This window comes from Coturnix japonica, chromosome 14, assembly GCF_001577835.2.
Source record: "Coturnix japonica isolate 7356 chromosome 14, Coturnix japonica 2.1, whole genome shotgun sequence".
Taxonomy (NCBI): Eukaryota; Metazoa; Chordata; class Aves; order Galliformes; family Phasianidae; genus Coturnix; species Coturnix japonica.
Window position 1 is genome coordinate 7,465,059 of NC_029529.1, and position 27,879 is coordinate 7,492,937.

The 27,879-nt window shown below is 39.4% G+C and overlaps 1 protein-coding gene across 3 annotated transcripts in view; it reads left to right on the plus strand.

Annotated features, from left to right (window-relative positions):
* Nucleotides 1-27,879, plus strand: part of ABCC1 (ATP binding cassette subfamily C member 1) — a 38,502-nt gene that overhangs the window by 3,491 nt on the left and 7,132 nt on the right. The window contains exons 1-23 of one of the 3 annotated variants that reach the window (XM_015876660.1): nt 5,184-5,308; nt 5,892-6,068; nt 6,598-6,717; nt 7,364-7,501; nt 8,439-8,564; nt 9,872-9,933; nt 11,017-11,148; nt 12,549-12,776; nt 13,453-13,630; nt 14,007-14,168; nt 14,284-14,376; nt 15,076-15,279; nt 17,655-17,801; nt 18,172-18,259; nt 18,956-19,025; nt 19,798-19,924; nt 20,992-21,168; nt 22,234-22,401; nt 22,764-22,941; nt 24,406-24,450; nt 26,209-26,293; nt 26,563-26,701; nt 27,518-27,725. In XM_015876660.1, coding sequence (XP_015732146.1) covers nt 6,042-6,068; nt 6,598-6,717; nt 7,364-7,501; nt 8,439-8,564; nt 9,872-9,933; nt 11,017-11,148; nt 12,549-12,776; nt 13,453-13,630; nt 14,007-14,168; nt 14,284-14,376; nt 15,076-15,279; nt 17,655-17,801; nt 18,172-18,259; nt 18,956-19,025; nt 19,798-19,924; nt 20,992-21,168; nt 22,234-22,401; nt 22,764-22,941; nt 24,406-24,450; nt 26,209-26,293; nt 26,563-26,701; nt 27,518-27,725 — 2,902 coding nt within the window. In that variant the 5' untranslated portion in view covers nt 5,184-5,308; nt 5,892-6,041. Of the gene's footprint in view, nt 1-5,183; nt 5,309-5,891; nt 6,069-6,597; nt 6,718-7,363; nt 7,502-8,438; nt 8,565-9,871; nt 9,934-11,016; nt 11,149-12,548; nt 12,777-13,452; nt 13,631-14,006; nt 14,169-14,283; nt 14,377-15,075; nt 15,280-17,654; nt 17,802-18,171; nt 18,260-18,955; nt 19,026-19,797; nt 19,925-20,991; nt 21,169-22,233; nt 22,402-22,763; nt 22,942-24,405; nt 24,451-26,208; nt 26,294-26,562; nt 26,702-27,517; nt 27,726-27,879 lie in introns of those variants that run through there. The other 2 variants (XM_015876658.2, XM_015876659.2) reach the window with 2 other exon arrangements.

Here is a 27,879-nt window from a genome sequence, read left to right on the forward strand (position 1 = left end):
ATGATTTGGAAAAACAGGGAGAAGAAAGAGTGATGTTCTTGCAGGGATGTGTAGTCTTGAGTTACAGAAAACAAGAGATTGGTGCTTAAGTGGAGGCAGAGTTTGGACCTAGTTTAGGTTAGTAATAAGATTTCTTGGTTTTCAAACCTTCTTCACACTGATTATTTCTACACGGGTTTCCTTAGTGCTGTTTGAAGGCACAGGTTGTATCTTGTAGTAATTACTGCCTGCAGTTGGTTGTAGTTGGATTGTACTTCAGAGTGTTTGTGGCAGAGCAGGGAGGCAGCTGGGGGTGGTGCTGGTGTGAGCTTGGTTCGAAGTTGTGAATTTAAGTTTTCCCTTTAAATTATAAAGGAATCAACTTGATCAACTGAAAACCTTCGTGTGAAGAATTGAAATGAGTGCGCAGATCATAAAGTACCTGCATTTCCTGACCTAAAAAGGTCACGTGTGGGCAGGATTTGCGACAGAGGAGGAGCAGAAGGTTAAAGCCTTTACACAAGATGGTGCCTTTATTATAATTAGCAGCTAATTGTCAGGCTCTCATTGCTCGGTTGTGGCTTCATCCACTGATGAAAGCCAGATGCAACTTGTCGGCTCTCTCACGTTTAAGCCTGAAAAATGAGTCTTGGTGGTGGTTGCTCTCACAGGAATTATTATTACCTCTGTTGATTCAGGGTTGATCGGCTTAGGGGAGGTACAGGAAAACGAACCTGATGCTGTGTTTTAGATAGAAATTTCCATAACAGATTGTCTGTCATTTTATGGCTGTCATTTCAGTGTGACTGTCTCAAGGTTGCTCAAAGGATTTAAACCCCAGGGGTAAGTTGTGCCGCTCCCAGCAGCCACGGTGCAGTTTACAGGGAAGCACTGTGCTATACTCAGACTGAAGGAGGTTAACCAGGGTTGCACTGGAGTCATTGTGGGTCACTTCTCTATAAAGCTGTCGGCAGGGACTGACCTTTCCCTTACTTTTAATAGAGTTAGAATTCCATGCATTACCTTTCCCCCCCCCCCCTCACTGTTTGTGCCTGGTGGGAGCTTCAGATAAAGTTTATTAAACAACAACAACAAGGAGGTGCTAACAGGGTTATCTTTCTTTTCCTGCATCCTATTAAATTGATTTCATTTCGAAAATTTACAGATAGATAAATGCTGCCCTTTTGATTCTGAAGCTGTCATTGGTAGACAATAATTTATTGTCACACGGTTGCATACTGTTTCCTGGTACACAAGAATCATTGCACCTAGAAAAGTATTTTAAACTGCCAGCTGCTTCTGATGAAATCTGTGATAAGTTTATCCAACCCACAGAAATAATGCCATGTTCCAGAGGCTTTTTGGCTTGGAAATTCCACAAGTGCAAATGTTCCCTTTTCTGGCAACTTGTTGGCACCAGCTGCTTCTTTGAGCCTAAAGGGAAACAAAGGCAAACCGTGCTGTTTTTCTGCCTTTGTACGCATAGTTTCAGCTGATGCTGTGCTATATATTACAAGGGATTTCATCTCATTGTTAACAACAGGAAATGCTGTTTTTTGAGATTTGAAGAAGGAGCCGCAGGCACCAGGACTGGAAGGTGGAAGCCTTATTTTTGAACTACGTTGGTAAATCAGGTCTATGTGATGCAAGCCATTGCTGCTGAGAACTTAATGTTAAAACCTTTTCTAGTAGATACAAGAAACTGAGGGAATGAACGAATGAAGGCGGAGAGCTGGAATTGATTCTAGAAGCACAGGATCCACTGGTGCAAGCAGTACTTGGTCCTGATAATTTGGATGAGGTGTGCATAGTTCATACAGGTGATATTAACTGTGGCTGGCAGCCTGCACCTCTTGCACACCTGTGCACAGCAGGCGTGAAACTGAGCAGTGTTGGTCTCTGTATTTCCGCTAATGAGAATTGTAAAATGTGCTGTTGGTCAAATAGGATTATTGATGTGAGAACAGGTGGGTGGCTGCTCAGTTAGCAGCAGCCTTTCCTGGCTGCCAGGAGGGAGACTGCCAGGCACGGGGTCCTGGCAAGCATCAAACTTTCACTCTTGAGGCCGGCCATGCTGGGGGCACACAGCTCGCCTGGCCTCCTCCTCCCCCCAGCAGCAGCTGAATAACTGATCCTTTGTGTCACAGCTTGATCTCACAGCCCTATTGCCAGTGCTACTAACTGGCCTGATCCTGACATTCTAGATGGGAATTAATGTAACTTGTACTTTGTTTTCCTTGGGATTATGCACCGTTAAATAAGTGTTTTAATTCTGAATAGATCCATGCGATTGCAGGGGTCATCAAGCAGTTTTTGTACTCTTCTTGGAGATGGAGGATTTCACTTGAAATATAACATGGAACCATTCCGTGCTATAGGACAAAATACTTTATTTGGCACAAATCATTTGTGGCCAGATATTGTTTCTTTTCAGCCACAGTGCTCATGATGGAAATGAAAACTTTCTAAAATGAAAACTGAGCAATATGTCAGAAGATTTCAAAAATACCCATTTGCTCCTCTGCTAAACTTTAAATTCGCCAAAGGATTTTCAAAAGAAAACAACCAATGAAACCACAACACCTGGGATGAGGGTTTCATGGAGAACAACATGCAGCTGATGGTCTCTCCCAGCACCCACCAAGAAACCAGCAGGAATCTCTATGCGACTTCTGCTGTGAGAGCCTGAGCTCATGGTTCAGTGTAAAGTAGCTTCCAAATTATACAACACAGTAACTGTAGAACTAAACAGCTTTTTTTTCTCCCTCCTACTGCATTGCAGGAGGCTGCTGGTTTGCATAGAGCTTTTAATGCATACTCGGACCCCTGTCACCTGATGCTCTCTTTAAAATAGAAGCGTTAGATGATTGATCAGAGTGAAAAACAGTAAGAAATGAAAGTTTAGTGCTTGAATAGGGCTTGCTAAAATCACTTCTAGTAGTTGAGTCGCAGAAAAGCATCGTTTTTGCTAATTAAGTTCTATTAAATGCTACATACAAAGGTTTTACTACTTTGATCTTTTACAGAATTTTATCTTGTGCTGGAAGAAAAACAATTGGTAAACTTGGCTTTTGTAAAACAAGAGAGAAGCAGCAGTGGGAGGTGGCAGGACTAGTCGAGGCTCGTGTACCTGTAACTGACTGCTGTAATCTGTGTACATGTCGGTCTCATGATGTGAGTGACGTGCCTTCCAGCATGGATTGAATGTCATAATGCTGTGGTGTCCTCCATGCAGAATTTAGAGTATGTCTTTCCTTTGAAAAGAAGCTTGTGGGTATATGTGAGGGCAGGGAGATCGCTTACTAATCACTGTCAGGAGCAAAACATGCTCAGTGTAAAGGAGATTAATGTAACGTACGCCTATTGCTAACGGGCTAAAGTGAATTAAAACCGCCTCCCTGCCCATCCCACCTCCTCCCCCGAGCAGTACAGGGGAATGGAGGTCAGTCTGGAACACTTGGTGCTGCTCCTCCATGGTTAATCAGGCCCTGCTCTGCATGGGGTCCTTCTCCCCTTCCAATGGATGCTGTCCTTCCCAGACTGATCCCATGTGGGCTTCTAGAACTGCCCCAGTGTGGGTCTGTACCACGGGGGGCCCATCATTCAGGAACTGCTCCAGCACACTTCCCATGGATGGCAGTTCCTCCTGCTCCATCCTGAGCTCCTCCTTCACTGCACATGGATATATCTGCTCAGTGCAGTGCCCGTGGGCTGTATGGGGACAGCATGCTCCACTGTAGGCCTCTCCTGTGCTTTTGGGGAGTTTCTGCTTCATGCCTGGAGCATCTCCTGTCCTCCTGCTCGGACCCTGGGGGCTGCAAGGCTACTGCTTTCACTGCTCTCACCCAGCTGCTGGTCGACAGCAGATTTCCCTTACTTAAATCTGCTCTTTCAGAGGCACAACCAGCCTCACAAGTTGCTCAGCTCTGGCCAGTGGTGTGTCTCCAGACCAGAGTCGACTATGGCTGGCTCTTATCTGCCTTGCAGCAGCTTCTTGGCTTTTCTCACAGAGGCCACACCTTCAGCTTCCCAGCTGTGCCAGAACCTTGCTGTGTAAACCTGAACAAGTGGACCCTCAAGTACAAGTCGAGAAATCCTTCTTAACTTTACCCACTGAACACCTCAGTTCAGACCTGGGGAGTCTGTTTCAGATGTGTCTCCTGACATATCAGTGTGGAGATGGGCAGTGCACTCTGCCCTCAGAGAAGCCCTCAGCTCGTCTTGGTCAATCTGCAACAATATTACAACATAAATATGTCACATTTCTTTTTTCTTTTTTTATTTTTTTTTTGTAAAGCTGATCAGTGCTCTTGTATAATCTTATTAACTGTGTCAATTTGTGAATTGCAAACTGTTCTTGTAGAGTCATGAGACTTTTTTTCTTGGCTATTATGCCGAGCAGACGGGATTTAGGAAGCTGAAAAATGGTTCGTGCGGTGGTGAAAAGTAAGGATGACTCAGCTGAAATTTCTAATGATGGTTTGCAGCTGGGGAACTTAATAAGCTTGTGACTCAGCCACAGCCTTTACAGCTGCAGCCCTTGCACGAATGGCTTATGTGCCCGCAAACTAAAACATAGTTGGGTGTTTTTATGTTTCACCACTGTTAATTTCTGGGAACTGGCTGCATTTCTGTATTTAGGTTAGAGATCAGTGGGGTTTTTTTGATCTTTTTTAACTGAAAGGAATGATATGAAATGAAAAGATTGCAGGGGAAAAATAACAGCTGTGTATGTTGTCTGTTGTATCCAGCCAAGAAGGAAGTCCCAGATTCTGACAGAAAACAGGAGGAAGATAGAGAAGGAAAATATTTTTGTTTCTGTTTCCAAAATATGTTTATGAAGGGAGGAAAAAAGGGTAGACATGATCACCTTCATAGAAAATGGCTGCAGTTAAAGGAAAACCTACTTGAAAACATTGCATTTGATATCTTCTTTTTCTCTTTAGTTCTGTTTTCCTCTGTTTTAATAGTGTTTATCCAGTTGGGAACAAATAAAGATGAGTGCGGTGATTCTGAGTGCTGAGATGTTTCCATCTTTGACATTGGAACAAAGCGAGCAGGCGCCACGGTTCCTTTTGGCTCTGTTTCCTCATCTGTAAAATGTAGATAGTAGCATTTGTTTTTGTGACGTGCTCAGGCTCTTACTGATGAGGGAGATTACTGCTGTTAAGCCCCAGCAGTGGTGCTGCTGCTTGGTGCAGTTGCAAGCTATGCAGCTGTCTGAAAAAATGCTGTAAAGGGCACTGTAGTTAAAGAGCCCCTGGGCACGTGTCTCCTTGTCTTGGATGCTTTGCTTCTAAACAGGGGCCTGTAAGGTGCGCTTTGCCTGGTGAGTACTGCACTACTGGAAGATGCCAATAATAAATACAGCGTCAAGGATAGATTTACTGCTTAGTCTGCCATCATGCCCTTGTACCAGTAATGGGAACAGTGGTCACATTGTCATTACTTTAAGCCAGTTTTGCTTTGACCGTATGGAGGTTTTTCTTTGTTGAGAGAAGTAGGGAAGTGATTAATTGTACTGATGTACATCTTATTGTTGCTGGGTGGTAAATATGCTCCAGAGGTGAGCCTGATGCTTCTTTCTGCGTGCTGTTCTTATGAATTACCAGCAGCTCACAAGTGGATTTGCTGTGTACAACTTTGGATTTGTGAGGCTGTTCTACAAGCAGTGACGTTATCTCGTTCTGTTCACTCCTAATGTGTGCCAGATAATACTTCCACAACTACATTTGGTTATTTGTATGTGTATAGATGTGTCTCAGTACAGAGCTAGTCTAAGTACAAATAAGCACACAATAGACTACAGAATAAGATGGCCATATTTTTTCTTTTTTTTCTCTTTTTAATACTGAGTTCTGCTTTTGCTTAACTGTTGGTTTTTTTTGTTTTTGTTTTTTTCTTCTCCCCAGGATTGGAATCTAACATGGCACACAGAAAATCCAGACTTCACCCAGTGCTTTCAGAACACAGTCTTGGTCTGGGTCCCTTGTATTTACCTGTGGGTCTGCTTCCCAGTGTACTTTCTATATCTTCGTTATCATGACAGGGGTTACATCCAAATGTCAGTCCTCAACAAAGCCAAAACGGTATGTGACTCCTTCAAATCGTTCAGTTCGTTAGTCTGGTTGGGTGGAACCCAATGACCTCCAGAGGTCCCTTCCAACCGTAACCATTCTGTGATTCTGGTTCTCTTGATTCAATTTTGATTATTTATTTTTAGATGTAGCGCAACTGTTTTTTGTTGAACATCAATTTCTACCAGTGTGCACAGTTCAACTGTAATTTACTTATGCTTGATTTCTGAGTGTTGTGTTTTTCTCTTGCTTTCTTAAACTGATCTATCAAGAAAACAAAGTCATTTCTAAGGCCAGCTAGAGCAGACAGTTTTGAGGCAACTCAAATGTATGGTACAGAAAGTTCACAAACTTTTTTCATGTTAGTGGGATTTAGTAGGTAAAATCAAATTATTCTTCCATGCGTGTTGTTGCTTAGAAGGGTTGTCCAAAAGAGGTGATCTCATTGTGGCTTCTCTTCCATTAGCCTATTGCATGTAGTGTTCTGTTGTGCTGCCTGATCTGTGTGAACTCATGTATAAAACACACTTTTGTATTGCAGGCTTTGGGCTTAATACTGTGGATAGTCTGCTGGGCAGACCTTTTCTACTCTTTCTGGGAAAGAAATATTTTTCGAGCTCCATTTTTTCTCATTAGCCCTACTGTGCTGGGTATCACAATGGTAAGTTCTTCTGTTACATCCTTTGGTGACCCAAAGGCTTAAGCAGTAACGTGCAAAACAAAAACTGTCCTAGCTTTGTTTGGTGTGTTACGTGTCAACATGCAAGCCAGTGCTAGTTATCCTGCTTTATTTTAGTAGGCTTGAGCTATTCTTTACTTAGTAACTTGATTTAGGCTTAGGGTGGAAAAATCAAGTCGGGAGGACTAATGGAATCCAGAAAACACAAGTTTCAATGAACTTCAAAAAGTTTTTTGAAGCTGTTATCAACTTTTTACAAACTTTCCTGTGTGGGGCATTTAGTGCCTTTTAGGTTTGATGGTGTGGTGTCTTACAGTGTCACACAAGGCACACAGGTGTCACTTTCAACCTCTTTGTACCCTTGCTAAGCATTGTCTTCCTTCTCTATAGTATCTGCAATGTCAGCTTCAAGGGAAATACCCTGTTGTTTATTAGCAGTTATCTTACATTTATCAGGGCTTAGAATGGTGGTGATTACACCTGATTACACCTGGTATGTTTTGGGAGAGAATAAAAACCTGGACTAAATTGGACATGAAATGCTGAATGAATGCATTCTACTTTGAGTATGTGTAATGTGTTGTTTTAAAACTTCTATTACAAATATGTTTATCTTGTTTGCCAACAGTTGCTTGCCACGTTTTTGATACAACATGAAAGAATGAAAGGAGTACAGTCTTCAGGCGTGATGATGATTTTCTGGCTCATCTCAGTGCTATGTGCCACAGTAATTTTTAGATCCAAAATTATGCTTGCCTTAAATACAGTAAGTGGTTTCTAGCCTCATTCTGTTGAAAATAATCTTGAAAACTGCAGTAATAAAGTAGTTGCTTGCTAATTACGCCAGTCAAGTCAGTTAATGATCCATTCAATGTGCTTTCATTCCTTAGGTTATGAAAATAAAACAAGCAAAGACTTAATGGCCTTGTTTTTCAGGTTTTGAAACGTTAAAGAAATTCACAGTGATCTTACTACAGTGACAGTTGCCAAGAAAATTCTGCTAGCCGCTCCAGAGAGGGCTTCTCTCTGCTTGAGTACACTTCAAATGGCAGATTAATTATAGAGCTGCCTGCAAACAACATATCACTTTTCCTTCTGGAAACCCTTAAACCATATTTTGAGAATTTTGAGAACTTGCAGCTAATTTTTGTCTGGTTGTTGTGAGTGGGTTTTCTCTTTTATCTGTGTTCCTCCCTCCTTATACTTTGATTTCTCAGGAGTGTGCTCTATGTATCTGTCCCATCACAAATTGTGATGTAAATATTACTGCTCCGATTATTATTGTTGTTATTAACCATTATTATTTGATTTACGCTTACCATTTTTCTTTGGAAACTCCATTCCATCCAACGCATAAGTGCCTTGCTCTTCTGCAGAATACTTTGATGTCAAATTGAGGCACGTTGTGTTGATACAACACAAGTGTTAAGGAGCACTTCATGACAGAAGTTTATGCTTGCATGTTTGTGGCACTGACTGAGTGAAAACAGAAAGCTGTGAGGTTCCATATGTGATAAGCTTCACCTTCTCCTCTGTTTTTACCTTCCCTTTACCAAAACAGATGTTGACTTTAATTTGCAGGGGTGGGGTGCTAGTATAATATTTATGTGGTTTGCAGAGTTTACTGTCATGATCTCTTTTATGTTGAAATGTTTTAAGGAAATCCCTCAGCCCTTTAATTGCAAAATTACCTTTCTTTGCAGGACACTGAAGTGGATGTGTTTCGTTACGTCACTTTCTGCACCTACTTCATCCTGTTACTTGTACAGCTCATACTATGTTGTTTTCCAGAAAAACCGCCTTTGTTTTCTGAGGCAGTAAATGATCCTGTAAGTGTGAAGTCTATGCTGACTATTGTAGGTGAAATTCTAAGTGATATGGTATGTTGCCACTGGTAGGCAATGTAGTCTGTGTATATGTGCCTGGAGAAGAGTGTACTGTTGAGCCTTTGGGTTCTTTGCATCTCAGCTGGGGGTAAAAAACATATATGACTGGATTTATTATTGAAATATTAAAACCTTTGATCATGATTAGTCGTTACGTGGTGCTTTGAAAACAGTTATTTGTTTTTGTTTTCTGAGTTCTTCTAGGAGTGTCTCTAGGAAAGAAGGCAGACTTTCAGTTTTAACTTTTGATAAGTGTTGTGTTTGTTCAATATTATGATAGAAGGGAAAAGAAAAAACAATTACTCATTCTTAATTTGATTCTTCTTCTGCCAAACTTTTCCACAATGAAATGTTCATTAGTCTTGAATAAAATCTTACCACTAATGTACTTAAGCCAAAAGATAACAGTGAAAGTTAGAATGTGTAGGTGCTGATGTCTATAGGAAGCAAACAACAGGTTTTGTGTTTTGCTTTATATTTATTTTTACATTAAGTTACTCCAGATTTCTTACGTTGTTGTATTCATTCTATTCTGTATCTTCAATACAGAGATTAATGGGGAAGCCAACTTGTACAAACATGAGTTGAAAAATGCAAATCTTGGGGAAAATCTAGGTTTTCCTATTTTAATTGTGGTACTATATTGATGTTTGGTGAGTTTTATAGATGAAAATACAAGTTACTCTAATTATTGTTGATTAAAATCACAGTGGATTGTGTGCCAAAGGAATGGCTGTTTTTAGCATTGTGTAGGCAGTGTTCAGGGCAGCGAACAAGAGTTTCCAGTGGAATTTGTGTAGTAAATTTTGTTTGTTTTGTTTAAATTGATATTTGGTTTCTCTTTGTTTTGCTTTTCAGTTATTACTTGTGTGTTTGTTTTGATGGAATCTTAACCCTTATGTACCAGAACAGTGCAGTTGAGCTTTTCTTTAGTAATGCTAACTGTAACCAAATAACACATTTGTGCTTTCAGGATAACATTCCTTGTATTAATATTGATAAGCCTATGCTGTTTTATAATATTCCATAGACTATTTATGCCTTATTGATAGGGTGCACTTCTATTTCTGTGACATCCATGAAGCTAGACTTCCCTGTTTTTTGTTTATTATTTGTTTGTTTTAAACAAATTCTTAACAGCATAAATGACAAATAATATTTTGGAAAGGAAAGTCTCCTTTCTGGTTGTTTCTGATGTCTCTGTTGCTGTTATATTTATATGTGGGTTGATTTCTTTTTCTCTCCTTTAGAAACCGTGTCCAGAGTTCAGTGCATCTTTCCTGTCAAGAATCACATTCTGGTGGATCACTGGGTAAGTCCAACATGATACACAAAGCATCAGTTAGAATTGCATGGTATCTTAGAATCTTGCTTTCTCAGTTAATTTAGCAGTAATCATGTAGTGCTTATTTTGGCTATTTTGTCTGTCTGTTCTTTAAACAGATTAAATTGATGTATTTTTCAACTTTTTTTTTTCTTTTTTTTTTTTTTTCTTCTTCCTAATCATGCTGTAGAATCCCTTATTACTTTTCACTTCTTTTGCCAGGTTCAGTTCCATCTGTGCCTTGGATTTCCTGATCTCAGTTTTACTTGTCTGAGTGACATCCCTTCACTCTTCCCAGGCCTCACTTTCTTGATTCCACTGTCTGTGCATTTCCTTCTTTACCCTCAGTTTGAGCATCAGGTCCTTGCTTAGCCATGCTGGCCTCCTGCCTCCCTTGCTTGATTTCATGTACTGGGGGATAGAGAGCTCTCTTGTGCTCTCAGAAAGACGTCCCTAAGGAGATGCCAGTTCTTCTCCATTTCTTTGTTCCTGAAGACAACTTTCCAGGGGATCTTATCCAGGAATTCCTTAAACATCAGGAATTTTGATCTCCTGAAGTTCATGGTTCTGCCAGGCCCATATTTCATTAGATCACAAGCTCAGCCAGGGTGTGGACACTACAGCCCAGGCTGGCTCCAGTCTTAGCCTCTTTCATGATCTTCACTGGTGAGCATCAGGTTCAGTCATGCTTCACCTCTGGCTGATCTGTCTTATACCTGGATTAGGAAGTTATCATTAATGCTCTCCTGGATTGCTGTGTTGTATTCCCAGAGCCATCCAGGTGGTTTAAGTTCTCCCATCAGTACAAAAACCTGCAAGCAACATGCTTCTTGTAGCTGAAGCAAGAAGGCATCGTCAACAAGCTTCTCCTTGATTAGGAGTTCTCTAGTAGACCCTTACCTGTATTTATCTGGTCCTTAATTTCTACCTTAACATCTGGACCTGTGTTGCTACAGGTAACAATTCTCACCTGCGTTTTCATGAAGAGCTGGCTCTGTTTTGGGGCTGAATGTAAGCACCACTGTCTTATGGTATGCATAAAACTTATATTCTCAAATATGTGGTACGCAGGTTGATGATTCAGGGTCATCGAAGACCTCTGGAAGCTAAGGATTTATGGTCATTAAACAAAGAGGACACATCTGAGCAGATAGTGCCAGGTTTGGCAAGAAACTGGGCAAAAGAATGGGCAAAGACCAAGAGGTAAGTTAGTTATCCGATTACTGATAAAGCTTTCATTAAGAAATGGCAACTAGTTGTTTTCATTAAGAAATGAAAACTAGTTGGTCAAGAACCAATTTGTTAAAGTATTTATTGATTCTCTGTGTATTTCTGAAATGCTGAGAAGAACGAAATTACTGTGTGGATGCACCTGATGGAGAATACTAGGGAAGGTAAAGCATACTGGTGCTTGGATCCTACCAGCATGGTTTCTCTGTATTGCCATAGTAGGGAGACCATCCAGGGTCTAGGATAGGTGAGTGTGGTAAAGGATATGATGGTTCCTTGGAGATGTAAAGATTCAAAAATTCAAGTTACTTGGCGTTTGCTTGGAAGTATTTGTCATGTATTACTAAGTCTGTTTCTGCAAAGCTCAAATTTGTCTTTAAATGCATACAGGGTAGGGAACAAGTTGGATTGTGTTTCTTTTTCAAGAGGAATGGCACCGAGTTTTGCATTAGTTGTTCATGATCTAAAGCTGATCATTGTAATTTTTAATGTATAGGAGTATTTAATCCCCCTGGGAGGGAATGTTTTCTTACAACTTTCAGCCATGTAATTTAGGAGCTTGAGCTCCCTCTATAGTTAGTAAAGCCTGAGGAGGGCAGTTCAGGGTGTAAAGTGAGAAGCTTCTTTCTTTCCTTTGACCATATAGGGAGCTTGAACACCTAAGCAAGATATCTAAAATTAGAAAGACTGCATGCCTACAGTTTCCATTCTACTTTCATCTTCTCTTACTTCATCAAATAGAAGTACCTTTTCATTGAAGGAAGAGTACTTGCTTGTTTCCATAGTGTATTTTTACCTATAGCTTGTCCTCAGAAGTTTGGTAGTACGTAGTTTGACATAACCCAGATGTGTGGAATAGATGCATTCAGCTCATTGGGGATGACTTGGCATAAATCTGACTGCAGACTTTTAACTCCTGTGGTACAACAAGGCCTTGATTTTGATGAAAGTTCAACATACTGAATCCTAGAATAATAACACTTTTTTCTTTTGAGTTTAATGCAGATTGCAGCCCTATTCCTCATTCCCCCAGGCTGCTGTAGGAAATATTCACCACAAATGTTAGCTAACCATATGAGGAAGACTATTTCTGAATGCCTGTTCATCTAGCTATGGCCTGTAATTAAAAAGGTGGCTGACAGGCAATAAAACCTAGTTATACTATTAAGAATTGTGGTGAACAACCACTGGGACACTTGCTGTTGCTAAAATGAAGAATGATGCAAGAGGCACAGGCCAGTGAGTTGGCTAGGATCAGAAGCTAAATGGCCCAGTTGAAATAAATGTCTCATACGTATACTTTTTGCATTTGGCTTTATACTTATATAAAGGTTGCATTGTGTACCTTCAGTATGTTTTAATTCTTATTTCAGGCAGTCGCCGAACATGTTATACTCTTCCAAGAAGCAACAAAAATCAAGTGACTCCAATGGTGAAGTGACAGAGGAGGCTGAAGCTTTGATTATAAAACCATCTCAGAGGAGCTCTGAGGCATCTTTATCCAAAGTGTTATACAAAACTTTTGGACCGTATTTTCTCATGAGCTTCCTGTTTAAAGCAGCACATGATCTCTTGATGTTTACAGGCCCAGAAATTTTGAAGTAAGACCTGTTTACTTTATTATTGAATTAAAAGTAAGCAGAGAGGTTTCTGAGTACGCTGATATTTCAGTCAGTTACCAAACTGCTTTGTCTTTTGCTGGATCAATCGGGTACAGCTGTCATCCAAATTATCATGCACACCGATTACTTTGGTCTATTGGTTTTCAAATTATAACGTCAAACATTTGATACATGATGCTATTTAGTTCCCTTCCACCACGAAGAAAGCATGGCAAAAGCATAATTAGTACGAGAGTTTGATTCTAACCTGTGATGACTATGGAACTGCTCAGAAGTCTAAAGGTTTTTATAACCACAAGTCACAGTATGTGTTGCAACATTGGGCTAAAGCAGTAGGAGAGATTGTGTTTAAGGTGAGAAGTAGTGAAACAACTCTAAGTAGCTGCATGTTAGCTGGAGGAAATATAAGACTTTTTGCTCAGGGAATGCTGTGCATAAAAGATGTTAAGTTTTTGTTTTAAAGGAGAACATTGTTAGCAGTGAGAGCTAGTATAAGATTGTGTCCTGTTTCTGAGAAGTTAGCTTAAGTGTTTTATGTAAGTCTTGCACTTTGGGTACTTGTGTGGCCCACATAATGTTTGGAATAATCACACTGTAACCTTGAAACTTCCTTTTGAGTTGCATAAGTCAAGAGCGCTAATTTTTCTCTCCACAGATTGCTAATCAACTTCGTAAATAACAAAAGTGCCCCAAACTGGCAAGGCTACTTTTATACAGGTCTGCTGTTTGTTTGTGCGTGTCTTCAAACATTGATTCTTCATCAGTATTTTCATATTTGCTTTGTAACTGGAATGAGGGTCAAAACAGCTATTGTTGGTGTGATCTATAGAAAGGTAAGTTCTTTCTTCCAATATGTAAGAATACCTCCAGTGACCCTGTGAATGTGCTGCTTAAGTCTGAGTAACTTAAGTAGTTTGGAAATGGCCCAGCGGAGTCTCCTAACTCTTAATAGAAGTAAAAGAATATCTAACTTATAAATACAAAGTTTGGAAATTACATAATTTTGAGATTAATTAGTTGAAATTCTGGTGCCTTTCCCTTCCAACCCCTATGATTCTGTGATTGTGTGAAAGGAATTGCTTGTAATTGTAAAGTTAATTGCTCTGTAAAGCAGTTTTGATTTAGGAGACAGAAAGCAAATAAGTAGACTTTTTTTTTCATGATTTTTAAATTTTTTAAAAAGTTCTTTATTTTAAAAATCTGCGCCAGGCACTTGTTATCACAAATTCTGCCAGAAAGACTTCTACTGTCGGTGAAATTGTGAATCTGATGTCTGTGGATGCTCAGAGATTCATGGACTTGGCTACATATATAAACATGATCTGGTCAGCGCCTCTCCAGGTGATACTAGCACTGTACTTACTTTGGCAGGTGAGTGTTGTATCTATTGTTTCCCGTTTATCTTACAGGTGTGACTGCAGAGAGCTGCTGCCAATAAGTGTTTGACTCAAGACTTTAAATACTTTTTCTCTGTTTTTCTCTTCAGAATTTAGGTCCTTCTGTACTGGCAGGTGTTGCTGTCATGATTCTTCTGGTTCCCATAAATGCTGTGATGGCAATGAAAACAAAAACCTATCAGGTAAGAAACTTCTGTGTGTATGACAATGGTTTTAAGAAACATGTACTACTGTGACTTGTTTCTACAGGCCTACTACATGCTTTCTGGTAAAAGCTTCACTGCTGAGTTAAACATGTTTCCCTCAACTGTTGGTAATTTATTTGAATGAAATCTTTTGGCTGTCTTGTCCAAAAAAATTTCCTGCAGCATTTGGTTCCTACATGGGACAAGTAGGAGTATACAGCCATGCTGCCACAGGTAACAGCTGTCTAGAATAGCAGTCTTGGTAAAACGCCTGCAAACTGTGCTGGGTGCTGAGTCAGAACATCGTTTCAGGTTTTACTCAGCCCTCATTAAAATATTTTCTTCAAAGGTTTTCTTCTTCCTAATGTTCTGTCTTCTTACTGCTGAATAGAAAGCTTTTTGACTTAGTACACATCAGAAGGCTGTTGATAGTGTTGAAAACAAAGCAAAAACAAGTTTGGGCTGAGGTTAGATGCAAAGTAGATTTGCAGTTGTGTGAAGAACTCTTTTGATTGGTGTAAAACATTGTGGTGATTCTGCATACTTGCTTGTTAAGATTGTGTCTCAGATTTCTTGCTTGGAAGTTCGTAAGCTTTTGATGATAATGAGGCAAATTTCACCACTGCAGAATAAAAGCTAATAACTTTGTGGTTCTGCCAAGTACTGTGCTCTAATTATTTATTGCCTTGTTTTCAGGTGGCACAGATGAAGAGCAAAGACAACAGAATTAAGCTGATGAATGAAATTCTTAATGGGATTAAAGTTCTAAAACTTTATGCTTGGGAATTAGCCTTTAGAGAAAAGGTATTGGAGATCAGACAGAAAGAGCTCAAAGTCCTAAAAAAATCTGCTTACCTCGCTGCAGTGGGTACCTTCACTTGGGTTTGTGCTCCTTTTTTGGTAAGTGAAAGAAATTTGTAGGTCTGTTCTTCTCTTTTGGGCCATGTTTTCTGAAACAGTGTTTGATAACTTTTTTTAATGAATGGAAAAGTAGGAATTACCTTTGCAGTAGTAGGAAACCAAACTCTTACCTTCAGTTCCCTGTGAAAAGGCATTTCTGTTTTATTTGGATCTTAATAGCATCCAAGCTGAATGCATCATAGGAGTTAATGACTGAATTATTTAAAAACAAAAACCTCTTGCCTACCTTTACTGTTTTTACTGTTATGCTCAAGGGACCTAAGAGTAAAAGTACTGTCAGATTAAGATTACTGTGTGCACAGCGCCCTCCAGGTGGTAGCTGTGGATGACAGTGGAGTCAAACTTCCTTATTTCAGTATGTTTCTGGAAGCAGCAGGTCCTTGGATAAGAGTCCTTGATCAAATGGAATGCCGCACAAAAAGCGTGCCTGTGGCCTGGGTTCTCCCCACATCTATTTAAGAACAATGTGGAGAGGTAAAGCTGTTGCATAGCCTGGGACTGCACTAAATTCTTCTTATTAGAAAGTATTGTTGGTATGTGAAACATCTCTGCTGTGTTTGAATGTAAGCTAACCACAAACTAATGAAAGGGAGAGAGGAGTGAGATCACATCAAAATTGCTTCAGACCCTATTAGAACAATGGGGCATTGCTCTTCTGCATAGAGGCAAATAGAAGCCATTACTACATTAGGATAAAATATGTACTGTTCCAATTGAAGATGTTTAAATGTACTTTCCAGTCTCAAATTCCTTCCCTTCAAGCATTTAGTGTTTACATTATTTTCTGGGCGTGATGAAAGGCAGAAGAAGCAGTGCCCTGGATAGGAAACATAAGCTGCATTCTTAAGCAAATGCTTTCCTATAACAAGTCTGAGATGGTTTTAATATAAATATATTATTAAATGAAGTTTCTAAATAAAACTATACAGGTGGACTCCATAATGCTGTTCTGCAGAGTCTGGGAAAACAAGTTCCCCTAATGAGCAGCTTTGTTTCAGTACGTGCTGTTGTGGCAAGAGGCCTGAACCTCAAGATTTTACCGCTGTTGCAAGGCTGCTGTTTAATGTGCAATTTCCCAGATTTTTATTCTTGATAGATGTTCTTCTATAAACTTCTGATTAAAGAATTACACGCATGCCTACTTAAAAGCACTTTTGAAATGCAAAATACTTTCTCTTCTCCTGTTTCAATGGCCGGGGTTCTTCCCACATTGTTTAATAATGCTGTCAGGAAACTATTCATTTTGCAGTACCTCCCTTAGTGCTGTCTATGCTGATAAAGTTCTATTTCAGACTAGTTGCTGACAGCACAGGAGTGCAGACATGCTGCTTCTGAAGTTATTTTTTGGCTCCTATAGTGTTTTTGATCTCCGTGGGAGGGCTTTCTCACTGGGATATGATTGTCCAAACTTAGGACTGTACAAACAAACTACTGTACCAGGCACAGCTGAGTCAGCCACCGTAGGATGGACAAGGCTTGTCTTCACAGCAGTCAGTTTTTAAACATAAATACTGATGATAATATTTTGTAGGTGTTTGAGCTAATTAGTTCATGCCTTGTAGGAGGGAGGTCACCAGTGGTTAAACAACCTTGTTTTCCTGTGTCAGCTTGGGAAAGGAGTGCTAGTTCTTGTTACGTACAGAGGTATGAGTGTTGTTATCATGAAAGAAAACAGTGTAAAAGGAATAGGCATATTGAGATTGGGAAGGATTGTACTGTTTTTTCTTTGGCTTAACTTAGTTTACTTCAGTTTTATTATAATTTAATCAACATAATTTTGAAGAATGTTGATATTTATGGCTTTTATTTGTATATCTTGCTGATAATGGTTTATTGTCATTTTCTTGTTTGGAATGAATCTTAAGCTTTTCTGCTGTGAACTGTTTAGGTAATACAAGTTTTCATAATTGCAACACAGTAACATTTAAAATTTCTTAGGAAATCTGTGTTAAAGAGAGCTGTACTTTGCTATCTGGAGTTATAGTGGTCCCTATGGAATATAAAATGGGTTAGTGCTGGGATATTTCCAACTTTTCAGTCCACGTACGTTACTCATCTAATGTCTGTGATTGACTTAGAAGTGAAGGAGAGCAGAGACAAAGGCTGGCTGTCGTTTCTTTCCTTCCCTTCTCAGGCAGTGCAACCACAGGGAGCCTGGGATGTTTGTGGCTTCACACTCACTGTGTGCAGAAAGTGAACACTGGAATGCTCCAGAATATATTCAGATCAAATGTTTGTTTTGGGAGGCGTTAGTGGGAGTACAGAGTTTATCAGAATGATAAACGCTTTGATTTTAGACCTCTGGCTTAAAAAAGGCATTGCTCTGATTGTAACCATTACTCTTTGTATTTCAGGTTGCCTTGTCCACATTTGCTGTGTATGTCAAAATAGACGAGAACAATATCTTGGATGCTCAGAAGGCATTTGTATCCCTAGCTTTATTCAACATTCTCAGGTTTCCATTGAACATACTTCCTATGGTTATCAGCAGCATAGTAGAAGTAAGATTTTGTTCATTAACAGGCTTTTCTGTGTAGAAGTAGTCACTGATTGGAAAGACTACAGTTGTGTGCTCAGATAACATTTGCTGGTGATGTTCAGTCACCTCAAAATAAACTTTGCATTTCCTCTATATTGAATGCTGTACTGGCAAAGCTATCAGTCTTGGGTATGGTGGGTGAGCGTACCCAAAATCACCTGTATTTCTTATAACTGGGAAATACAAGCTTGACTACCCAGGAAGCTACATAATGGTTTAAAAAAAAAAAGGGATTAGGAGTGTGTTGTAATGATATAATGCATACATGGTGTATAATACTGTTCTTAGATATAATTAGCAGAATAAGGGTTTTGTGTCTCTTTCTAATGTAGGCTAGTGTCTCCTTGAAGCGCCTTCGGGTGTTCCTGTCTCATGAAGAATTAGATCCAGACAGCGTAATCAGGGGTCCCATCACAAATGGTGAGTTTCTTTTGCAAAAGAACTTGTGCAAATTTTTGGTGGCTTTGCAGTGTCTCTTTTGTTTTCTGTAACAAATATTCTGGGTTTTGGTGGATTTCACTGATTAATTTTAGCCAGTAAGCAGAGAAGGGATGTTGTAAAAATGAAAGTTGTATACAGTTTCTACCGGGTTCTCAGGTGCAGTTTCTGTCCCCAGCTTCTCTGTCAACTGTTAGACAGTTTTAGGTGTGCTCGTTTGAAAGTTAAGAGGTTGATAATTAACTCACCCAGAGCTGAGTGTTTTGGAGAAAAGGAATTGTAAACCATTTCAGCGCCTTTAACAGAGAATGGGTGAGTCCCATTTCTGGCACATGCCCCTGGTTCATCTTGTGCAAGGAGCATCACTGTGAGCTTTGCTGTATCTAGCACATATATTTAGCTGCTCTGGTTTTATACAGCTGTTCAGGACATAAATGAGCTTGAAGGGAGATCTACTTCCTAACTTCTGATGAGGTTATGCTTATTATTCTAATGCTTATTATTCTGCTTAGAACAGAATACAAGATTTGGGTAAGCAGTGGGTTTTTGTTCTGCTACAGAAGTAGTTGTATACATCTACTTTGGTGTGCTTAAATCAACTTCTGTGGCTTAATCCAAAGCATACAGTTTATCTGCTTGCATTCACATTTGTGTAAAATTATATTTTCTGTTTATCAGCTGAAGGAAGCATTGTTGTAAAGAATGCAACATTTAGCTGGTCCAAAACAGATCCTCCCACACTGAATAGGTAAGCATTGGTACCCTTGATGTTTTGCTGCATCATAAATTGTCTGTATTTAGATTAGAAAGTCTAAATGCACAAGACTTTGTTTCCTTAAAGGAGCAGGAAAAAAAAATGCTTATTTTTCTTAATTTATTATGTTTATTTTACCACATTTATTTTACACACACACACATATATATGTATATGCCTATATATGTATGTATAAATAAATAAATATATATTTTTTTAAAAAAGTAGCAACAGGTTTAATGGAAGGTGGGAAAGCTTCAAAGATGTTAAACTCTTGCTACAGGCTGCAGATGGGATGAGCTCCATCTAGAGGATGCAGTGGTGCAGTGAGGTTATTTCCTCATCCCATGTCCCTTAACATTAGCACTGTGTGCCATGTCTTCCCTATGCTCTCTACTCTTCCTTGATCTTGGCTGCTCTTTCTTGGGTCTTAAATTGCATGTCCTTCGGGATGAGGATACTGTTTGAGCAGCAACCATTAGTATTACATTTCTGCTTACAGAACGTTTAAGAGAAAAACTGGAAGTGATTTTTTTTCTTCTTTTTGACTCATTACATGTGAAGGTGCTGTTTCCTGTCTATGAGAAAAGCTGTGTGCTTTTTGAAAGAAAGGCTGTATTTTCAAGTAGTTTAAGTTCATGTGGTGTGTCAGCATTTTGCAGTGCGAGTTCACGCTGCATCTGACTTTATATGGGCTGTTCAGTAGATTGTTTAACTACTGGGATATGCCAGCAAGTGAGGCTGAATTGCATGCATTTCATTTCAGCATTAACTTTGCCGTTCCTGAAGGCTCCCTGATAGCTGTTGTTGGTCAGGTTGGCTGTGGGAAGTCTTCGTTGCTGTCTGCGTTACTGGGGGAGATGGTCAAAAAGGAAGGCTACGTGGTCGTCAAGGTGTGTGATGTGTCTGAAAAACTGCTTAGCTATTTGTGGGTCTTGCCTGAGTGTTTCCAGGTTTGCAAGTGATGTGAAGGCAGCTTTTCAGATGAACGCATACGTGGCTCAGTTTCCTGGCCAACCATATTTATGCCATTGCCCACACTCTGTTAAGGATTAACTCAACTTCTAAATCGGTCAGTTTCAGGTTTAGCCAAATAGACAGAATAGTGGGAGGCTCAAAGATAAGTTCTTTTGAGGCTTGCTGGCAGCCAGGTATGGGGGAAAGAGACCCTATTACATGTGCTCCAGGATGAGGAGGAGCATCATTAAGTCAGACCTTCTTCAACATCAGAAAATTGCAAGGGGAAAGGGTATACCTGTCCCCTATACAGAGATACCCAAATGTGGGATAAGCTGCTGTTTACTTTAAAAACAGAACAAATCTGTTGCATTTTGTTAAAAAATAAAATAAAATAAATGCATGTTTGGTCACCTCCAAAATTGTTCTGGAAAAACCAAAGTAAGAGCTGAGCAACTGATGATTGGTGTCAAGAGAAAATACAACTGTGCTTCAAAGCAAATTATTTTGCAGCAGCCAAGTTCCTTTGAAGTGACATTCTTACATAAGAGCAACTTCCCCTACTTTTAGCAGAGATCTCTTGGCAGGGATGCATTTGTTAAACACTCTTAAATTCTATATTAAATTGTTTTATGGTGAGCATAATTTATGGGTAGATGAAAGAGCAAAGCTGTAATGACTTTTAACATCCAGTAATTGTGTAAATATTCTCTAACCAAATGTTTCTTCTAAGTTTATGTTAGGGAATTGTGTTTCATTTGAAGTCTTATTTTCCACCAACATGCTTTGTTACATTCACTTGCAGAGAGGATTAAAAAATAATATATTTTAGGAGGTGCTACCCCAAGTGCACGCATTTGTCTGTGTCATTCCAAAGTGACCATAAGCAGTTTGTGGAGTATATAGCACTGCCAGCCTCACAATGCCCTGCTGTGATTTCACGTTGTGACTGGTCTTTTTGTCTTATCTACTGAATAAGGAACTTTAATTTTTTTTTTTGCAGGGCTCAATTGCATATGTTCCTCAGCAAGCCTGGATCCAAAATGCAACTTTAGAAGATAATATTATCTTTGGAAGAGAGATGAATGAGAGCCGGTACAAGCGTGTTATTGAGGCTTGTGCACTTTTGCCTGATTTAGAGATTCTTCCTATGGGAGACAGAACAGAAATAGGAGAAAAGGTATTTAAACACCCACTCTAACTCTACTATTACTCTAACTCTGCTATTACTTGTAGATAAGACCATATGGCTTCTATTCTACTTTGTAATAAAGTTATATTGAGTTGAAAACATTCAGAGTAGGAATCCTCTAGAATAAGAGGCAAATTTGAACAGTATATAGTTTCTTTAATACTCAGAAGGGAGAAATGCTTTCTCAATTACAAGTGCAAAAGCATCTTAACGAGTCCTGTTTTTAAACAGCCCTGAGTTGCCTCGATCATAGAGCATAAACATTTGTGGAAACAGGAGAAGAACCTTCTAAACACTTCAGGGGGGAACGCGTGTAGGAGAATGTGTTGGGGTTTTCTTTTTGGCTTTTGGTTGCAAAAATACATGCAGTGTGATATTTAGAAACTTGCCTAAATGATAGAGTGCTCTGGTTTCTGAGCAGGACCAGGTGTCCCTTAAACACGTGGCCAGCTTTGTGTAGGTTAGCTGCTTGGTGTTTTGCTAAGCTGATGCCCTCCAGAGGACAGGAAGGGATATGCAGAGATATATGCTTTGCCTGCCGGCTAGTTTTAGATGGGGTATAGCTGCCAACTGTCAGCCTCAGCTCCAGATTCAGGTGAGTGTGCAGCTTTATTTTCACCACAAGAAATTTGGCTGGTCAGAAGGCCAACCAAACTGTAGGGTGTGCTTAGAGTTTGTTCATGAGATTGGGGAAGCACTGTAGAAGTAAAACTGAGAGGAAAATTAGCCTCTGACTGCATGGAATGAGGTATGACTGCTCTGTGTTAATTTCTTGCAAGATTAGTAAACAATACTTTTTTTTTGTTTACTAATCCTATAGCACTAGTGATATAAGTTAACAGACTTCCTTATGAGGGGATTTTGGCTGCAGTTGTTCATGCTGTAGTAGTGAATAACTTGTGATAAGTATCTGTTTATTCAGTGCTGTAATGTCTCTGGTTTGCATAAACCTGCTGTGGCTTTTCTATTTCTCAAACACTGTGCTTCTTTCACTACAGCAAGGCAACATCTTTTAGATGTAAATAAAGGATCTCATTTTCTTATTTTCCCCAGGGTGTGAATTTATCTGGAGGACAGAAGCAGCGGGTTAGTCTTGCTCGAGCAGTCTACTGTAATGCAGATACCTATTTATTCGATGATCCCTTATCAGCTGTTGACGCTCACGTTGGGAAACATATTTTTGAAAAAGTTATTGGACCAAAAGGAATTTTGAAAAATAAAGTATGTAATGATGTAATAACTTGTCTTTGGGGAATTATTTGTTTTTCTTTGCTGAGTTCAAATGATTCCAAGTTGCACAAATTTCACCTCCAGACTTTTACTTTAAATATGAAAAGAATAGAAGGATCCTTCTGAGATTTGTTTATTTTTTTAGAAATCCTAAACCACGTAGTTCTTGTGATAAGAAATACTTTGGTTTTTCTAATTCAAAATTCTGGGAAGGAAGAGTCAAAAGACAAGGACAGTTGTTTTGCATGCCTGTCCATAATTTTTACTGTATTATACACAGAATTAAAACTGTGAATCATTGTATTTACTAGTTTGAGATGTTAGAATGATTTTTTTTTTCTTTTGCTGCTTAGACACGGGTTTTAGTAACCCATGCAGTGAATTATCTGCCTCAAATGGATACAATTCTAGTAATGACTGATGGAGAAATCTCTGAGATGGGATCCTACCAGGAGCTGCTGAAGCAAGATGGAGCTTTTGCAGAGTTCCTTCGTACATATGCTAATGCTGAACAAAGCATGGAGAGTAGTGGTAAGCTTCCAAGTAAATCCTCTTCTAGATAAACTGATGTATGGCAAGTTTGGGGACTCCTGTTGAATGATAAGTATTAGTTGTGTTGGTTATAAGTGCTGTTTTTCTCAATATATATGTAGGTAGAAGTGATTTTTTTTATTGCTGTGCTTATTTCTAACAGTATGAAGCTGAGTTGGGCTCAAGAGCACTATGCTTGATAGATAGGATGGTTGTACAGTGCCTGTAGGTATGGATGGTGCTTCCCTCCTATGGCTTCTGGAAAGGCAAGAGTTAAATAGTCAGAGGTGTTGGCTCTGATCTAAATGTTGTTGTTGAATCCCGATATGAGCGTTAGTTCAGGAAGCACCTGCCTGGGTCAGGAAATAATCTGACTTCCTCTTAAATTAATTTCACTTAACCTTCTTCAGCTTTGCTGTTCTCTTTGGTAAGGCAAAATCTGGCTGTATTCTCTGCCTCAAATGGCCTAAGCAAATAACTAATTCAACGTGAGCACTGTTAAGGTACCAAGGTGCTTGGAAGAGTGAAGTATCCCACAGTTCCTTACTTATCTAACCATGCTGTGTGATCACAGAATCATTAAGGTTGGAAAAGACCACTAAGAGCATCTAGTCCAACTGTCAGCCCATCACCTGTGCCCTCTAAACCATGTCCCTCAGAAACACATCTAAGCTTTTCTTGAATACCTCCAGGGACAGCGACTCTGCTGCTTCCCTGTGCAGCCTGTGCCAATGCATCACCTCTCTTTCCGAAAATAAATCTTGCCTGATATCCAGCCTGAACCTCCCCTGGTGCAATTTAAGGCTGTTCTCTCTTGTCCTGTCACTGTTACCTGGGAGAAGAGGTTGACCCCCACCTCACCACAACTTCTTCTGAGGGAATTGTGGGGAGACATAAGGTCTCCCCTGAGCATCTTCTCCAGACTGAACAATCCCAGGTCCTTCAGCTGCTCCCAGCAGGGCTGTGCTCCAGACCCTTCACAGCTTCATTTTCCTCCTTGCAGATTCATTTACATGGACAGAAGTTGTCACTCTTAAAATATGATGATATACATCCTTATTGTTGAGAATAGCGAGTTTCTAAGCTTTTGATATGAAATCTCTTCCATGCCATTGAGGAAAACTCCTATGGTCATTGCTTGTATATTCTGGGATTTTTCTGTTAATTCGAGGTTGCCTTGGAGCTACTTTTTGATTTCTGCTCCCCAGCCCTCATTAGTGCATTTGTAGAAGGAAGTTTAGTGATCTGTCACTTGCAGCCATATGGTTTGGATTTTTTTTTCCCTTTAAGGCTGCCTTTTTTCTCCACAGAGCTGGATTAATAAGATCAGCTTCAGTGAAATTCAATCCTGCCTTGAGCATCTGTTTGTCTTTATGGTTTAGGTTGTGCTGCTTTAATGCATTTATGCTTGTGAGGGTTGAAAATGGTTGTGTTCTGGAAAAAGTTAATAATATATGCTTTTAGACTCAGATCCTTCGTTAGAAAGAACAATTCAACCTCTGGAAACAGGTAACTGCTTTTTTGCCTTGTGGCTTTTACTAGTGCTTGTAGTGTGGAGCTACACTAGTCACTGTACTTCGTTAACAAAAGAGATTGAATCATTATTAGAAGAATTTCATCTGTATAACAAGGCATTTGTTTGGTTCGCGTGTAACCTCTGTGTGTACAGTAATTCACATGCTGACTTACAGGTAACTAATTTACCCACTGTGGTTCTGTATCTCAAATGTTTTCATAGGGAAGCTTTAAATTAACTTGAAAGGTGCATCTCCCACTTTGGATTTAGGAGTATAATGAGTATAATCTGAGAGGGAAAGCTCGGTATTGAGACATGAAGGTCCCCTTGGTTCTTGTATACTTAGTATTTTATATTCTGGACTCACTATGACAATCTTCAGTACATTTCTCTCTCAAAGGGTGAATGCAGTTTATGCATGAAATCTTTGTAGCCTATAACAAGACATCAAATGTAAGAGCTGCTAAGGAAGGGTGGTTTACTTGTGGTTTTCTTACGTTCCTGTGGGTTTAGTGCTTCAGTGATGCTCCAAAGTGATATGGTGTTTTTCATAAGGGACCTCGGTAAAAGAGAACATATCAAGTGCTTAAAATAGCCAACATTCATTTCTTTTAAAAATAAGAACTAAATAATTGAAGCTTTCACTTTTGTTGTTGTTTCTGCTCTTTTTTTTTCCCTCCCTGCTTTTGGACCACACTGAACAGTTTAGCTTTGGGTTTTTAGAGTTTTGCAGAGCAGTTTTAAGTTCAGGCAGCCCATCATTTGTGAACCAATGAGCTGATTTATGCACACATGTTGTGCTTTCTTATAAAAACATGAAGAGTTCAGATTCTAAACCTACACCAATTATTCTTCATTTCTGTTTGATGGAGTCAGGTGAGCTTTTTTTCTGTTTGCATAGACTCTTGAAAATGCAAAATTATTTTGTTACAAATTAAATGTTATACATGAAAATAGGGCTTCACCTAGTTATCAGAGGTCAAAATCATTTACATTAGGGAAAAGATGACATAATCTGAACCCAGAAGTTTTATTCATGTGTTACACTGGATTAGGTTGTTAGGAGAAATCTTAATTCAAGCTGATAGGTTTTGTAAGTGTTTTAGGCAACACTCTTGAGTGTTCTGCATTTTGTTACTGGTGGGATGTTGTGGAATAACAAAACTTCACTGACGTGTGCAGTCATCTCCTTGCTTAAATGAATGATTCCTATGATTGCTTGAAAACATGGGGCTTTTCTATGTTGCTTTCTGCGTCATTTTGCAGGAGGATACAAAGTTAATGGCACCTGTCACCTGTTTTTATAGCTTTCTTCCATTTACTAGAATGTCTGCTGATTGTGTTCTAAAATAAAACTAATTTAAGGCTTAACTGTATTAAAGATGCTGTTTGAGAAGTAGAAGATGGTTTGAGTGTTGGCTTTTTGCGTCAGAGTGAGACATAGTGCAACTTGGTATTTTGTGTTTTAACATCAAGTATTTTCTCATAATTATATTATTATTACTGACCTATAATTGTAAGAAAACAGAAAAATAAATGTTCCCCGTGTTGTCAGCTAACCCTTTTGGGTTGGGACTAAGCTGATGTTCCCATCTGATCAATTATCTGTTAGCGTGTGCAAATACTCCTGTGTTTTACTGTTTATTTGCACACCAGGACTGCACCTAGCATTTATTACAGCAATTCAACCACTGTATCTCATCACTATCACTTTCATATTTTCTTTTTTACTTTATTTTTTTCTCCCTCAGATGCGAGTAGTCCATCTGGAAAAGAAGGAAAGCCTGTAGAAAATGGAGTTATTGTGAATGAAGCCCCTGGAAAGCTGATGCATCGGTTTGTGGTCCTTTTCTTCCTCTCTTTTTTTCCTTTTGTTTTAGTTTTTTTACTCTCTCCCCCCCCCAGAGAGGGGATGCAGAGGGGAGAGGACCAATGATAGTCACTTGCTTGGTGATGGCTAATAAGGAGACTGATTATCACGAGAATAATGCAAACTAGTCACTTTAGCCATAGGCCCTTTAAATCTGTCTATGAAGTAAACACCTGGCTGGTATTTTCCAAGTCAAAAATAAAAATTAAAAAAAAAAATTTGTATATTTTAACAGGCAGCTCAGTAATTCCTCCACATACAGCAGAGAAACTGGGAAGTCACAGCACCAGAGCAGCACAGCAGAGCTACAGAAACCTCTTGCAGAGAAGAACTCCTGGAAACTGACAGAGGCTGACACAGCAAAGACTGGGAGGGTAAGATTTCATGCTCCCACTTCCTATGCTCTATTTCAGTTTCAGAAAAATAACATGATTGGGAAAAAATGGCTTCTAATGACCACACAGCTGGAGTGAGAAAGGGTTGAGTGAATTGCCTCTTGTTCTGTAGAACTTCATTGAAGTATTACTGTGTTCTTTGTATGGCTGACCTCATCCAAACTTAAAAGAAAGAAAAAACTTGCAGCTGCTTTTCTTTTTTTTTTTTTGAAAGAGGTTGTAAGGTTGTGACAAATGAAGTCACCTTGTGAAATCTGTACTTCAGCACTGAATTTTAAGCCAACTTTCCACCGTAGACACAAGTACCTAATACCAGGATACTCAGGTCTTTCTTAGAGACCTTCTCTCTTGGGAGAATGGTAGTTACACCTCCTGATGATGTTGCTCCTGTCCTCTGTTTTATAATAGATCATAGAATACAAAGCTTGTGGAGCAGGGGTTTAATTAAAGGCTGTCTAATCTTATGGTAAAAAGAAAGAGATGAAAACTGGAACTCCACAGTGAAGTTTTTGGCTCTGCCACTTAAGGGGTTTTATTTCAGGCAGTGCTCTCCCTTCCCTTCTCTTGTAAGACAAGGGGAAGATGATGTATGCCTGCCTTCAAGGGATGTTTGATTTGGTACAACTCTTTAGAATGTCTTACAGCTTGTGCTTCTGGGCAGTGGCTTTGTACAATGGAGTTGTCATGTTTTTATGGCTTAATGCAGGAATATTAATTCTAAATAGATGTTCAAGGAATGGGAACTGTTGTCTTTGAAACAAAATGAAAACATTTCTGTTTCTTTTCCCTCTTCAGGTAAAGGCAAAAGTATACTGGGAATACATGCGAGCTATTGGACTCTATATCTCTTTTCTGAGCATTTTCCTCTTTATATGTAACCATATAGCCTCCCTGGCTTCCAACTATTGGCTGAGTTTGTGGACAGATGATCCTGTTGTCAATGGAACGCAGCAGTACACAAATGTCAGACTGGGCGTATATGGAGCACTGGGAATTTCTCAAGGTTTGCCTGATTTTACCTTTTTTAAGAGTAGCTTACTTAGAATTTTCTAATGCTGTTGTTGACCTTGTATTCCCAGAACTGCAGCAGCAATTTGCTAAGGTTGTGGGTTTTGTTTTGGTTAGTTTTTTTTCCAGTCATATAAAGATGAAGGCAC